Source organism: Mixophyes fleayi, chromosome 3 (assembly GCF_038048845.1).
Source record: "Mixophyes fleayi isolate aMixFle1 chromosome 3, aMixFle1.hap1, whole genome shotgun sequence".
NCBI classification, from domain to species: domain Eukaryota; kingdom Metazoa; phylum Chordata; class Amphibia; order Anura; family Limnodynastidae; genus Mixophyes; species Mixophyes fleayi.
The window spans coordinates 91846486-91863402 of NC_134404.1; the positions used below are offsets into that span (position 1 = coordinate 91846486).

General features: G+C 42.8%; 1 protein-coding gene across 3 annotated transcripts in view; it reads left to right on the forward strand.

The window, feature by feature from the left end:
- The window catches only part of MED12L (mediator complex subunit 12L), a 468926-nt gene that overhangs the window by 36533 nt on the left and 415476 nt on the right, over positions 1-16917 (forward strand). For all 3 annotated transcript variants that reach the window (XM_075201969.1, XM_075201971.1, XM_075201970.1), the window contains exons 5-6: positions 3970-4139; positions 5456-5566. In XM_075201969.1, the coding sequence (XP_075058070.1) occupies positions 3970-4139; positions 5456-5566 (281 nt within the window). The remainder of the gene's footprint in view (positions 1-3969; positions 4140-5455; positions 5567-16917) is intronic.

Below are 16917 nucleotides of genomic sequence, written 5' to 3' on the forward strand. Positions count from 1 at the left end.
TTATAATGTCTTGATACAGGAGATACTATATATAGAACTCTGTGATACAGTAAATTAGGTTGAAAGTAGTAGACTGAAGTAGGTGTGTCATAAGAGAAAAGTGTACAATTGCCTAGTTATGTAACGAGAGCATCCAAGAACAGAATAAGAAGATAACGTGCGCAATTACGAAGCAACCACAGAATCTTTTACAGTGTAATTAGTAAAAATGTAGTAATGGATGTGAATGAGGATCAAGAGAATAATGAAAATGAAATAGTTAAATATTTAACATGGAGTTATATTTAAAGTGATCTTTTACCCACAATGTAGATGAATTCAAGTGCATTTTGCTTTTCTGCTACTGCCGCACTACCATCAAGCAGATTATACTAACTTTCTTGTGAACTTTCAGCCCTGGCCGAATACCTGGTGGTGTGGTGCTTAGGGTGTAAGTTGTGAGTGGGAGGACCGATCACAATCCGCATTTAATCGATTGTGGTTTGTGGTTGGTCCTCCCACTCACACATCCCCACCAATATTTTAAAGTTAGAACAAGAATTAATTTGTGGTTCTGTGTTACAGAATTATCTGAGCCCCAGAAAAATGGCTGCTTCATTTAGGGTAGGGAGAATGTTAGTAATTTATTTAATGCATTGACAATGTCAGACACAAGTGGTACTCTCCTGCCTCTGGAATTCTGTTATATCTATGTGACTGTTCCACAACAATTGTCGTTCTTTGTTTGTGTTGTCTGCAAGAAAGTAAATGTGAAAATATTGTCTCTTTTTATGTACTATCTTTGGGTAAAAACATTTCTCTAATAAATAGTAAATTTGCTTACACATAGCAGGCAGCCATGAGTAGTCCGTAGAGGAGGCTCACTCCTCTCCCTCCCATCTGCCCCCTTTCTAAATAAATGCATAATTGTCAACTTATGGCAATTGGCCAAATGCAGCGATTCTCAGGGAATCGTGTTATTTTTTATCTGATTCTACCCACTTCACTAGGAAGTGGGCAGATGCGGGAGGCTGTCATACTGTCTCAGAAGTCCGGGAAACCCACCTGGAATCTGGGAGTCTCCCGGACATTTCAGGGGAATAAATAAATGTCTGATGAGAAGGTAAGTAATTCTACCTAAATCTCAGAAGACTGGAGAAGTTTATGCAGACAGAACAGAGTTGCTTCAGTTTGGCTTTTAAACTGCTGTTTGAAGCAGGCAATACCACAGAATATATCCAGTATTATTATTATTATTAATTTTTATTTATAGGGCGCCACAAAGTATCCGTAGCGCCGTACAAGGACAAACAATGGCACAGTACAAGGTGAAACAGCACAGTACAAGTAACAGTAAGCACTATAACTCTGGGGGCTCAGGCACAGCATGAAAGAGAGGGAGGGAGGGGAAAAGTGAGTAAAGGCAGGTACCTATGGCCCAAGAGGGTGGGCACGGATGACAGGTTGAGAGTCACTGAGGGGAGCGGAGAGAAGCGAGAGGAGACAGAGGGCAGAGGGACTGAGAGGAGGTGAGCTGAGTAGCTGGAGAGCGCAGTTAAAAGTGATGGAAACAGAAGGTAGGAAAACCCTGCTCAAAGGAGCGAACAATCTAAAGGGAGGGGAAGACAGACAAACACATGGATGAGACGGAGAGACGGGAGGAAGGGGGAGAAGGGAAGAAGGGATGAGAAAGAGAGGTAGCCGACCGGTGGGAGTTTAGGCATGAGACTGGAAGGCTTTAAGGAAAAGGTGGGTTTTTAATGTTCGTTTGAAAGAGGACAGATTAGGGGAAGTTCTGATGGAGCGGGGGAGCTTGTTCCAATGGAGGGGAGTGGCGCGGGAGAAGTCTTGGATACGTGCGTGAGAGGAGGTAATCGGAGGGGAAGAGATGCGACGATCGTTGGACGATCGCAGTGAGCGGGAGGGAGTGTGAATAGAGATAAGGTTAGAGATGTAGGGAGCAGTGGAGTTGGCGAGGGCCTTGTAAGTCAGAGTGAGGAGCTTGAAAAGGATTCTGTAGGGGAAGGGGAGCCAGTGAAGGGCTTGGTAGAGTGGGGATACAGAGGTGGAACGGCGAGAGAGGAAAATAAGCCTAGCAGCGGCGTTAAGTACAGATCTAAGGGGAGCGAGATGAGAGAGGGGGAGGCCGATAAGGAGAAGGTTGCAGTAGTCCAAGCGGGAGATAATCAGAGAGTGGACGAGAGATTTGGTGGCATCCTGGGAGAGGAAGGGCCGAATGCGGGCAATGTTGCGAAGCTGGAAACGGCAGGATTTGGCGAGAGAGTGAATGTGAGGGGCAAAGGAGAGAGAGGAGTCGAGGATGACACCTAGGCAGCGGAGTTGGGGAACAGGGGAGATAGATGAGTTGTCAACAGTGATGGAGAGGTCAGAGGGGAAGGAGGTACGAGAGGGAGGAAAGACAATGAGTTCAGTTTTAGCAAGATTGAGTTTAAGAAATCTAGAGGACATCCAGGAGGAGATGGCAGAGAGGCATGCGGATACCCTGGAAAGAAGGGAGGGAGAGAGATCAGGAGAGGAAAGGTAGAGTTGAGTGTCATCAGCATAAAGGTGGTACTTGAGGCCGAAGGAGCTGATGAGTGCACCCAGAGAAGAGGTGTATAGTGAGAATAGTAAGGGTCCAAGGACAGAGCCCTGAGGGACCCCGACTGGAAGGGAGGAAGAAGGGGAGAGAGAATCAGAGGTGGAAACAGAGAAGGAACGGTCGGCAAGGTAAGAGGTGAACCAGGAGAGGACGGTACCGGAGAGGCCAATGGACTGAAGGGTGTGAAGCAGGAGGGGGTGGTCAACGGTGTCAAAGGCCGCTGAGTGGTCGAGGAGAATCAGGAGGGAGTAGTGGCCCATGGCTTTAGCCGAGAGGAGATCGTTCGTAACTTGAGCCAGGGCAGTTTCAGTGGAATGGAGGGGGCGGAAGCCTGATTGGAGAGGGTCAAGGAGGGAGTGTTCAGAGAGGTAGGTGGAGAGACGGTTGCAGACAAGTCTCTCGAGTATTTTGGAGGCAAATGGGAGAAGGGAAATGGGCCGGTAATTAGAGAGTGAAGTGGGGTCAAGATTGGGTTTCTTGAGAATGGGTGAGACGAGAGCATGTTTAAAGGCGGAGGGGAAGATGCCGGTGGAGAGGGACAGATTAAAGAGGTGAGCGAGGTGGGAGCAGGTGGAGGTGGAAAGGGAGTGAAGAAGGTGAGAAGGGATGGGGTCCTGGGGGCAGGTAGAAGGGGGGGAAGTAGAAATGAGAGAATGGACTTCCTCACCCGAGGTGGGGCGGAAGGAGAGAAGGAGTTGGTGGCTGGGGGGAGAGGAGGGGAGAGTGGAGGGGGGAGGAAGGGCGAGAGGGGGGGTGGCGGAAGAGTGGGTGGAGGAGGAGATTTCAAGTCTGATGGCCGCGATTTTAGAGGAGAAAAAGGAGGTGAAGTCAGTGGCAGATAAGGAGGAAGGGAGGGGGGGAGGTGGGGGAGACAGGAGAGTGTTAAAGGTAGCGAAGAGGCGGCGGGGGTTGGAGGACTGGGAGGAGATGAGGGATTTAAAGAAGGATTGCTTAGCGAGCGAGAGGGCAGAGCTGTAGGAGGAGAGGATAAACTTGAGTACTGCCGAGTATGTCGGCATTTTATAAAGTCCTCCAAAGAGGATGATGATGATTACTTGATTCACAGACACGAATACGGCAAAAACGTTTGTAAAGGTTTTTGGTCCCACAAATTGACTACATCTCAGTCTATTTCGCTTCAAATGCAGCTTTGAACTTAAGTGTGTAACTCTATTTAAAATGTGTACGTATGCCTACATTATAGGTGCCTGTCACTTGTGTGCTGAACCAATATTCAGCTGTCAATTCACTAAGAATTAGTCACATTCCTGAGTCTTTAAGAACAAAGTGAATATTAGTTCAGCTCACAAATTGTATGTGTAAGTGACTGGTGATCTTTACATGTTTATTCTTAAAGGTCTAATGGCATTCGTTTAATGCTTTTGTAGAATGGACTCAAATATTGACAAGGTTTCTCCGAGATCAGCTGGTGAAGATTGAGGATTTTTACCACACAAATACCAGCCAGTGCAACAGTCCAATGGTTGTGACACAAGATGTGGAACAAGCCTTCAAGCACTGGAAATACAACGAGAAATTAGCATTTTACATGTTTCAGGTGGGTGACATGAAATCACACAGTGTATTGGTAAATACCAGGATGCACCAATCTTAAGTGTCACACAATATGGTGTCTATGTTCAAAAATTCAGGACTTTCCTTGTTTCTTGTGTTCCTAGTAGTTAATATTTCCATACTTGCCAACCTTTTAAGAGGTCTTTCTGGGAGATCCCAGGCAGGGGAAGGTGGCTGGGGGGGCGGGAGGGGCGGGGCGCAACGAATGGCGTCATTTTGGCCATTGGGGCCTCCTAGAATGTCCGGGAGACTCCTGAAATTCGGATAGATCTCCCGGACTCCCGGGAGAGCAGGCAAATATCCCGCAAACGGCCTCTTGCCGTCAAAATGACTCGATTCGCGGTGAATCGCGTCATTTTGACGGCAAGAGGCTGTTTGCGGGATATTTGCCTGCTCTCCCGGGAGTCCGGGAGATCTATCCGAATTTCAGGAGTCTCCCGGACATTCCAGGAGAGTTGACAAGTATGAATAATTTCTTTGTAATTAAAATAGTAATGGTTGTGCTGTTCTTACTTTTCTTTTCTTTGCTTGGCAAAATCAGATAGTAGTGAGCAAATTGTGATAATATTCAGAAGTTATGTTGAATGCATGTGAGTGTGATGTTAGGTAAAGTGAGAAGGCACAATACAACTTTGGCTTTTCCAGGGAGATTTCCTACCTTGCTGTACACCGGAATACTTAGTTGAGAATAGAGAGAGGCTGGTATATCCATGATATGTATTGTGTCACTTTGCCTTTATACATCTCCTAGACTATTACCTTTTAGATCTATCTAGCTAGCTATCTATCTATCTATCAAAAATTGCATATTCTTCTGTAAATGCTTCTTTGCTACAATACGCATGTGAACATCCCCTTCATGCAGAAGCTTTGAGGCAATATTTGCATGGTTGTGGTCCCAGATGGAAATATGCATTCTGGAAAATGTAAACAAGTAGCTTGAAATGCCTACTATCTGCTAAGCTGGAAAACCTCTAACTGGAATCACTAACTGCCCAGATTCAACCTCTAGAAACTTATTTAAATATCACACAATCCAATGTTTCCATGTGGCATAGAAGGCGCATTGCTAAGTTATAGCCTACTGTATGGATCAGCGCAAAAACTAGGTGCATGATATTATAAAACTCAGTTGCATTGCAAGTTCACATTTATGTACTATTTTGTATATTTTATAGAATTGTTGCATGTAAAATCTAAAATAGCCACTTGGGGGCAGTGCAGATTATGGGATGACTTTGTACCCATTGCTTATTGTTAATTGAACGTATTTCATTCATTGTACTGATGTTTTTCCAGGAAGGTTTGTTAGAAAGACATGAATACTTGACATGGATGTTGGATGTTTTAGAAAAAGTCCACCCACTTGCTGATGAGCTTCTGAAAATCTTATTACCCCTCGTCTTACAGGTATTTTATCAGAAAACTTATCTACTGTTATCTGTTCAAAGACTTAATTGTGGGTGCTAAAAATGTATTTACTGCAGTCAGGGCTGCGACCAGAAATTACGGTAGTACAAATGTAACAGGCAGGGCCCCCTCATTCCTTCTCTCACCCCTCCCTCATTTTTGAATTATTCTCTACCCAACATTTGCCCCCCCCCCATTTCCTACAGTCACCCCACATCCCCGGTTCCATCTAACCCCTGCAGTAGTTTACTTACCTCTCTGCATCTTCCTCCTGTCTCCTTTCAGCTTCTCTCTATTGACAGTGCTGTGATTAATTACATTAAATAACATGATGTCAGCGATGCTGCAGGGATCCTCTTTGCCTTGTCGGGACTCTCTGTCCGGGAGCCTGGCACCTGGGGGGCTAGGACTGGAGCAGATAGTGGCATCTAAGGGACCCCAGTATCTTGGGAATGGAGGCCGACATGCTGCCTACATGCCGCATCCTTAATTACGGGCAGAGGTCTCTACCCTTATCACCTCTCACATCTCAGGAGCAGCTGCTGCCTAGAAATGGCGCACCCCTACCTCTCTTAATTCACTGAGGAGGCCCCCTCCCCTAATAAATTTATTTGGGCTCCGAGCTGGCGGGGCCCTCTCTGCTGTGGGGCCCCATACATATTGTACTCCCTGTATTCCCCTGATGGCAGCCCTGACTGCAGTGCACCAATGTGCTTCTCTTAAATGAAAAATGCACCCTGTTCATAAGATAATATATAATTATAAATATTTTTTTGATAATTAAATACTGCTCACCATATTTTAACCTACTTAAAGATGCGGATTTACATAGTGCAATTCAAAACTCTCCTCTAAAGGAGGTCATTTACTAAACTTACCCAATATGCATCACAAATGCCTTACCCAATACACACTTGAGGGTATATTTACTAAACTTTGAAAAAGGGGAGATGTTGCCTATAGCAACCAATCAGATTATAGGGCCTGATTCATTAAGGATCTTAAATGAAGAGGTATCTTATTTCAGTCTTCTGGACAAAACCATGTTACAATGCAAGGGGTGCAAACTAGTTTTCTGTTTTGCACATAAGTTAAATACTGACTGTTTTTTCATGTAGAACACAAATATCAACTTTACATTTCTGTATACAAATAAGCTATCAAGTATTTGTGTGCTACATGAAAAAAAAAGTCAGTATTTAACTTATGTGCAAAACAGAATAGTTTGCACCCCTTGCATTGTAACATGGGTTTGTCCAGGAGACTGAAACAAGATACCGCTTCATTTAAGATGCTTAATGAATTAGGCCCCTAGTTATCATTAATTTAGTACATTCTCCAAAATGGCAGTTAGAATCAGCAGTTTAGTAAATATACCCCTTGGATGGTCCACAGCCTAGGTTTACGGACAGGTGGAAAAATTCCCACAGATGTGATTTGCAAAAGTACAGCCTTCACATCAATATTCAGCCTCATTTATGCACTAAATTAGTAATGGGAGTGAGGGGACACAGGGACTTGCCTATCATTAGATTTTCTCAACAGAGGGAGTTTGCAGACTCTTTGTAGAAGGACTCTATGCAGCTTCGTAACTTTCCCTTAAAGCATATATAAAGTAAAGCTAAAGAGCATTCCTATCTGACTGATAGTGCCTTTACTTTATATTCCTGTTACTCAATAAATCATTACAAGATGCTCCCAAAGCTATAAACTGTTCACTGCACTTAGTAAATATCTGCAGAGAGTATCTACTCACACTCAGTGAATTTTCAACTGATATTGCCCACATAAACAGTGAATTAAGTTGGTCAATTTGATTAAATATTGTACAGCGTGTGGACTAGTTATACGTCATCACAATTGTTTGGCTATTGTTGGAAAACTAGTGTAATGACGACTCACAATGATATGTGTGTGTAGGGTCAGTGTTTGACTCAGAAGGTCAGGAGCATATGGCAGGCATTGCTTCTGTGTATTGACTAAACAACCATATCTGTGCAATTTGATTATTTTGATCTGGTCTGATTGCTTGGTAGTTGTGCCAAGCAGCTAGATTTCAATACGTGTAGGAGCTTATCATCAAATCCTGTCATGGACCGGTTATGAGCTGTAGCCTGGGGAATGCTGGAAGAGACTATATTCCATAGTGTGGTTAGTGGTGGATAAATACAGACTCCAAATGTGCCAATATCACAGGAGTAATATAACAATTAGGGGGGAATTCAATTCCCCCCTTAACACTGCAGCGTTAAACCTATTCCTGTTAATACAGTAATTTTATCACTGATTTCTGCTAGTGGCTCAGGGAGCTGCGACCAAAAAGCCGGCATTTAAATTACCGTACTAAAGGTAATTACACGCACTATTACTGTAGTAACTATAATAGTGCGCAGGGCGCGTTACTATTGACAGTAACGCGGCCAATTGAATATGCCCCTTAGAGTATAACAAGACATAATCTCACTATAAATAAAAATATTTTATCATGAATCAAACCGAGAAAACAAATACACAACTCCCATATGACAGTCTGGTATATTATGTCTTGGTTAATTTACTTTGAATTATCTTATCTGTAACAAGATTCTCATTTCATACTCATCATTTTCAATAAGACTTACCCTCTGTTTCTAAATCAGTCCCTATGACTTAGTATATTCAAGTTCTTGTCATGCATACATGAGAGATACTTAACCAAAGTTGTGACCCTCAATAAAACTACCAGCAAGGACTGGATCAAGCATAAGAAAATAAAGACTATGCTATCTCATTTAGATGTACCTATATTACGTAACGCGCATATAGGGGGCTCATAGGCAGAAGTCTCAGTGTCATTAGAGGCTTCATTTCTTATCAGCCAATTAATCATATTATTATTTAACATTTAATAATATAGAACCAGCATACTTGTCAGTGTTTAGCAATTTAAAACAAACATGACTGGGTACTGACAAATAGACAAAGTGATAAGAGGGACCTGCATGCAAGCTTACGAATAAATATACGTTTTGCGTGAACTGTTTAGAGAGATGATAACCAGGTAGAATATGAGGGTAAATTATCTACCAGCATTTTGTTTACTTAAAAAGCGCAAGTGCAAAGTCTTTTTGCACAAGGGAGTGAATTTCACAGAATGGGTCCTGGAACCAGGAATGAGACCAAGTAATGTGTGTGGATGAGGCCTTGGGCAGAGTTGGGAGATATTAAGTTTAGACTCTGCATTCAAAACAGATTGTAGGGGGACTGATTAGGGAAAGATCAGTAGGAAGAAAATTACAATAGTCAATGTGCAGATTATAAGGGTACACATTAACGATTTTGCACTGTCTTGAGCAATTTATGTGTATTGTGAAGATGTTTCTCAGAGGTATTTAACAGTATTTGCTACAGATTGGATATGGATTGTCAGAAATATGGGGTCACATGTTAGGTGGCAAGAAGAGATATAAGATTGAATGTCAGGAAGACATTCAGTAAAAGTTCCCGAGAGTATAGATTTGATTGTCATCCACATAGAGGTGAGACTGAAAACCAAAGAAGCTTATTAGTTTTCCATGAGAAGATCAAAGCTGTATGATGGGGAAGATTCTTACTAAAAAATGAAAACTACAATTATTACTCCTTTTACTACAATAGGTCATTTATTTTGCCCTATTTCTGATATGACAAACAAGTAAATATTTTTGACATTCTTAAAAGATATTAAATGTTTACACTATTTTCAGTACATGATTTGAAAGCGAGGAATGAGAGTGCTTCTGTACGTTCAATTCCCTGGAATACTGAAGATATCTGAACTAAATTCATAAATTTTCATTATATGTCTGTATACTTTTAATTCTGACATGCAAATGTACTTAGAGGTTTTAAACTATGTCTCTGATTTGCATGTTTCTGTGCATATGAGAATTTCTGTTAAACACAGGGCATTATTAATTTGTATTGTTGTCTGTTTTAAAAACCAAGCCATGTCCTTAGCAAGTCCTGCCCTGCAGTGTATTATACAGCAGAGATACTACTGAACTCTACATAGAGAGCTGGTCTTTTACATGAAGGTCTTAAGTCTAATACTAACATAACAGTACTGCAGGCCTGCTATGAGCCATGCTACAGATGCCATGCTACAGATGCCATGCTACAGATGCCATGCTACAGATGCTTTGTAAATATTTATTGCAGCACGCATTACATAGCATGCAAAAGTAAATATTTAATGTCTTGTGCATAGGATTCCAATTGTTCAACATATAACAAACACAACCCCATGTCCCACACATTACAAAACTCAATGTCCAGTGTCCAGCTGTGACAGAAGCACTGGGCAAGTGGTGAATGGCAGAGATATATATCACAGGCTCTACAATCCCAGGGACATTGTAATGTATGGGAAGGAGCTTCCCAAAGCATGTATTCAGCTTTAGGAAAAACTGGTAAAGGGTCCTTGGTGTTGTGAATGGAGAGAGAAGGATGGGATCCATTTACAGGGCCCAGTCCAGGTTTTTGTTCTGCCAGTCTAACAGCACGCTTATTAGTGGCTGCACGTGTGAGGTGTATTTAGAAAGGGATGTCAGATCAGTTTCAGTATCTAAGACCTAGGGAGGAGGTTGGATGCCTCCTGAGAGACTCTGCAAAAGGTGACCAATTACCTATATCTTGTATGTGTGTGGGACATAAGGTGCTCACAGGAGAGAGGATGTTCCTCTGTGTATAGTTAGTGGTTGACAGGCAAGGTATTTATTTTGAAGTTTTCTTTGTTTCTTTGCTTAATACAACTTGCTAAGGCCAGTTATACCAAAACCATGCACTTGTGTGACTTCTCTGCTGCTGTATATTACCATCTAGCCCAGGAGATGGCACCTGTTCCCATAACCCCTAACACCAGCATATTATAAAAAATCCATGTCCAGCATATTATATTGCATTTAATTTTGTTGTGTTGGTCCTGGTCTTTGTGTTAACAACTGAAAATTTCTTGTCTTCTATACTGGGATACATGCGCACACAATATTAAAAACATTTTTTTATATGCTAATGTTATTTTTATTTATTTTCTGCTACAGTATGCTCACTTTTATTACTGGTATAGCTCTGACCCTTATCTCTAGGACAACACCATTGCCAAGTTGACTAATAAGCCATTCCCAGAAATTCCATTTTTTCAACTTCCCTAGAGGGATGTAAAATTAGAGGTTTGTCTGCCTTTTATACTTTATACTCTGTGCACATTCATTGGGGGTCATACAGAGTTTAATAATGACATGTTTGCAAAACAGATGACAGAGGTCTTCACCTATAGCAGCCACCTTTCCTGTAGAGCTTGTTGCGCTCACAGGTACTTGGATGCTCCCAGGACTTAACTCTTGCGTAGGGAGAGCTTATGTGCAATACAGCAGCTGGAAGTTAGGAGGCGATAGCAAAAGATGGAGTGGGTGGTCAACAGCAGGCGAGGTCAGGGGCCCTACTTCCGCCGAGCGGTCTGTTGCTTACCAACAGACCCGCTGCGGCTTCCTGTCCCTGCCTGTCGGGCACATGCGCCCTGCTCCCATCCCGTTGCTAGGCAACGGGACGCTACTTTACCACCAGCGTGCCGCCTCCTGAGTCCTCCTATCAGCTGCAGCCTCTGCCTCTATTTAAACCTGTCTCTGGCGCCATTAGGGTGCCAGAGTAACAGGTTTCATACCCTGAGTTCCTGATTCCTCCTTACTCCAGTTTAACTGAGTGTGCTTCCAGTGTTCCTGCTTCCTCGTTGTGACCCGGCTTGTCGACCATCCCTCATTCTGTGTGACCCATATTGCTCCGCGACCTCGGTTTGTTGACCATTCCTCTGGATTCTCCCTGGTACCTTGCATTCCCGATTTGGCTTGACCCGGACCGTCTGACCCTTCTACATCACAACGGCAACTGGCTCGCAGGACCGCGACCTGCGTACCCTGTGCAGCGAAGTCCAAACCTCCTTGCGGGGGTCCCTGGCGAATACCAGGGGTACGTTAGACTCCGCACCTGTTAGTTCAGTAGCGCTAATACCGGTTGGTGTCCTGCTGTTGTTTTCCCCAAAAGGCTAATGGCCTGATAGGCCCGTAGCAGACAGAATGGTCAGGGATAGGCAAATGTGGAACAGGAAGTGGGACAGCTGGAGGCTGCCCCACTTCCTGTCTTCACTAGATCAAAGGAGACACCACTACCAAGATGGGAGATGAAGCATAGCTCTCCATATTAACAGTTTCAACTCTGCATCCAGGCGCACAATTTGCATATTTCCTTAGTTACATTCAACTCTGCATAGCCCGTAAATATACATTCACTTTACGTGCACTTTCTCTAATCACACGTTGTGTGCAACATGTGTTCCACTCTGCATCAGACCCATTATGTATATACAGTATATACATACATATTTTATCAAAGTTTCAGAAGTTGAATGCATTTGAAGGATGTTTACATAGGGTGCTTTGATTTCTCATGTATTGCTCACATTTGTTGTTTGGCAGAAATGTCACTACATTTTTTGGCATAATATGTTAATACTTTAAGTCATGTTGCTGTGTTTTATCAGTATCCAACTTGTACTCCAAGCTACTTAAGTAGTCTAATGGAATTTATTTGAGAATAAACATTTCTCTCACCTTTTGACCACTGTGTGAAAACCCTGACAATGACTTTGAATGTCAAGTTTACAGTTTAGCTCTTTCTTAGATTTACTAATGGAATTTCTATTGAACCATGCAGTAAGCTATGGATAGTCTTATGCTGTGCATTCTTATCAAAACATGTCATTTTGCATTGTTACCAGTCCTTTTGGTATTATAGTTTCATAGAGTGTTTATTTTTTGCATCCATTCTACTGTAAATTCTACTATGTCATTCTCTGCCAGTAATCTGTTAAAATCCACAAACTCTTGTTATGAAGATTTATTGTTCAACAAATGAAGTTCTCGAGTTCTGGCTGCAAAACTCCCAGTTCAGATTGTGTAAGACATCTGCTTCCCATCAGATGACATCAACTTTTTTTTTTTTTTTTTTTTTGAAGCACAGAAATCTTTTTATCTTTCAAATGTCAAATATCATAGGTAAACACTTCAAAAGTTTGAAGGTAACATTCTATGGACTGTTAGAAAAGAGCGCTATGCTCCGTCTCATGTACCTGTTTCCCTGGTGGTCTACTGTAGGAGGAAGTGGGGCAGGATGCCTGTGTCCGAAATGCACTACTGCGTATATACCATTGGAAGTTTGGCTTCGCGCCAACACTTCCAACTTAGACACTGAAGTTGATGGACGCAGTAAGTGCATATGAGGCTTCACATCCCCCCAACACCGCAGACACTTTTCACAAACATCAAAAGGTGTAATGAATAGGTTATGGGCCCAGCACTGTGTGTTGAAGAAAACGCTTAAACGAAAAGAATGGTAGCAGAGGTACACAAAATAAAAGGAAGCTGATGTATCAGAAAAGTCCTATATTTAGTACACAAAGAAAAATGCACAGCTAAATTGAAAGGCTCTGAGAATTACGCAAATTGGAAATTCACCATGCACATGCAGTTAAACCAGAAAAGTTGTGGAAAATCTGGCAAATCCAAATGCTAATTAGGTAGATAGTGCCATAGGCATCATAGGCTTAGCTGTAAAACAGCACATGTACTCAATCATCAATGGCAATTACTCAGCAAAAGACATGTGGACTGCCCTGCAAACTGCGTATGAGGACAAAGGTCTAATGAGAAGGATAAAATTGAGGTGTACACCGTAAAAAGACAAAGTTAAGTGCCTGTGAGAACATGAATGAATGGACAAAATGTTGTTGATAGCCCTGCAATTGGCATCTGTGGGAGCACAGGTGGACTACGAGGAAGTTACGATGGCGATACATAATGATGCATAATTTCACGCCAGAGTTCGATTTCCTGGTGGTAGCTTTGAAGTCTAACGATACCAATCTAACAACAGAAATCACGAGAGCCAAGTTGCTGCAGCTCCAACAAAGAATTTCCATTGAGACAAATACTCAAAGTTTTGAACTACTCACAAAAGGTATGAAGTCCAAAAAGTCCAAGTGTAAGTGCTGCGTATGTCAGAAGGTGGGGCACAGGGCATCTGAATGTAGGCTGAGAGATACAACTGATCTGCAAAAGAAGTGTGATAAACCAAACAAGTTGGCATTGAATGTAGCAGACAGTCACAAGAAGGACTGCTAGTATATGGACTGTTGGGCCACTAGACCATGGTTGTCCAACCCGCGGCCCAGCATGCCTGTAAATGTGGCCCAGCAGGAGTTTTGGCTGTGGCAAGGGGGCAGCGCTGAAAAATAAAATCCTGCAAAAAAAAAAAAATACTTACCTTTCGGTCACGTCAGCTGGCGCTCTGACTCCCTCCCTGGTCTCCTCCTCCGTGTGGCGCTCACAGTGAATGTCAGGGGTGACGTCATCACACCCGACATCCATTGCGTAGTGCAGCACAGAGGAGTCAGCCGCGCGAACTATCAGCAGCAGTGAAAGATTATCCAGTATCTTATTGTTGTTACTCTGAATTTGGACTTTCTGCACCATGCAATTATGAACTAGCTGTGTTCTCTGTATGTATCTAATATAAAAATTAAGAGATAATTGTATTTTTAATATTTTAAACCATTTTAAATGTGCAGTGCTGAGTAGGGTGAAAATATCACCCACTGTTACCCTCATCGGAGGCTGCTCCATGAGCCATTGTTCCCGCCACCCTATCTTTAAATCTCTGTAGATTTCTATTAGTCCTCCTGATGCTACCTATATCGGTGACCATTTCAAACTGGTCAATAAAAAAAATTATTCATGGGTGCAGAAAGAGAGGTTAAAAATTTTTTTGCCATTTAATTCCCCGAACCCCACTAAGGGGCAGATGCAGGTAAGTTAAATTGTAGCTGGAAATGGGAATACTGCTTTAATCATGATTCTGCAACAGATTTCCTAACTCTTACTAACTTCATTTCCAAGTAAGTTTAATATGTTAACTATGTTTTCTATGGTTTTTTCGATGATCGGCTATCGTTAGTGTTAGTGTATTTTATGTGCGGCCCAAACCAACTCGTCGTCTTCCAATGTGGCCCAGGGAAGCTAAAAGGTTGGACACCCCTGCACTAGACACTTCAGCTGCAATCAAGGTTAGTTAATTTCATTTCACTGAAGCCATGTGAACCCGTATCGGTTAAAGGAATTGGAGATAAAGTTCTTACTGCAACAAAAGTCAGGACAATCACAGTGCACCTAAGCATAACAGGTGAGACTGTCATTACAGACATTCTGTATGTACCAGATTTGGGAACCAACCTTGTTGCTGTAAATCTCTTTGAAAGAAAATGGTACAAAGTCCAGTTCGCAAAAAGCAAATGTGTGGTTAAAAACCAACGAGGGATTATTATTATTATTATCATCATTTATTTGTTATGTGCCACAAGGTTTCTGCGGCGCCGTACATAGTACAAACAGTAGACCATACAGGGTGACATAGTACAGAACAATAAACACAAAGTACCAATACTTCAGAAACTCCGGGCAGACATGTGGGTAAAGACGGAGCAGAAGAACAGGTATGGAGACAGGAGGGGAGAGGGGCCCTGCTCATACGAGCTCACATCCTAAGGGAGATTAATATCAATCATTGGAGTTGTGGCATGAGAGACTGTGTAATTTGGGATATGACAACATCCAGAAACTCGCTGTTGGGATGGTGACAGAGATCATTGTTACCAGTTCTGAGAGACCAGCATGTGAGAGCTGCACAAAGGGTAAACAAACATGTTGCCCTTTTCCAAAGTCAGCAACTAGGGCTGAAGTACTGATAGCTCCAGTGCATACTAATGTGTGTGGTCCAATGGAGGTGAAATCGTTATTGGATACAGATATTTTATGGCACTCATTGATGACACCACTAGGGTGACAAACGTCTAGTTCATTAAAGCCAACAGTGACGTTATCAACAAAATTGCGGAATATAAGAGCCTGTGTCACGAAATCTGATATCCGAGGATTATCTAAGGATCCCCTGAATCTGTCAGGTTTTGATATGGCTCACTTAAGGGTGCGGAGTCTAACGGGTAGGTGGTATTCACCAGGAACCCCCGCAAAGAGGTATGGTCTTAGCAGCCCCTATCCCGCAGGTCGTGGTCCCATGAGAGAGTACTGGGCAGAGTGGTAGGAGGAGCCAGAAACAGAGGAAAAAGGCGAGAGGTGGACACTAGGAGGTAAGTCGGAGTAGTAGCAAAAGAGTCACTGGAACAGCGGTAGTTCAATATAGGCAGCGGAGTGGAGATGTAGAGCTATAGCTGACACAATGATCGTAACTCAGGATGATAGTGTCAGGTTAGCTCACGAATAGATGAGTGAGATCCTGCTGTCTCGACTGGTATTGGCTAGACTTCCCTAGAGGTGTGGAATCCAACAAGATGGAAGGTATTCACCAGTGACTCCCGCAAGGAAATTTGGGCTTCAGCGGCTTCCACCCTGCAGGTCGCGGCCCTACAGGGAAGTTCCCAGTGAGACAGATGGAGAACAGATTTAATAGCAGAAGAAATCCAATTCGGACATCAAATGGTGATAATAAGGATTACCACTTTATTGTAAAATATAATACAATGTTCACTGAAGGTTGAGTAAACTGCAGATGATGATCACAATAATATACAGAGAGTAGGAACCATCAATAAAGTTCAGTAATGCAGACTGAATGTCTAATAAGCAAAGTCACCACTTATACCACTAAGGAGTGGAACATAATACAAAGTTCAATGAAGTTACCGGGGATGAACAGATCAATGAAATCCAGATGTGCAGCAGCGATGAATCACTGTTCACTACAGAGATGAAAACGAGCCAGCACTAGACAACGATGTTGATAGAGTAGATAGCAAGCGTTGTTCCCACGGATAAGTGAAACAGGTACACTGAGGTTAGCAGAGTCATGTATATACAGCAACGATGAGCCACAGCTTACCACAGGAATGTGGAACGAAACAGCAGTAGTCAGCGGTGTAGCCAGGATAGATAACAGGCGTTGATCTTAGTAATTGCCACGATAATGGAACTGGTACACAGGGATCAGCAGAGTCCAGATATATACAGCAACGATGAGCCACAGCTTGCCACAGTGATGTGTAACATAACAGCAGTAGTCAGTGGTGCAGACAGGATGAATAGCGGGCGTTCATCATAACAATTACCATGGTAGTGTTACTGGTGCACAGAGATTAGCAGAGTTCAGATATATACAGCAACAATGAGCCACAGCTTACCACAGGGATGTGGAACGAAACAGCAGTAGTCAGTGGTGCAGGCCGAGTAGGTAGCGGGTATTGATCACAGCGATTACCACAAGTAGTGAAA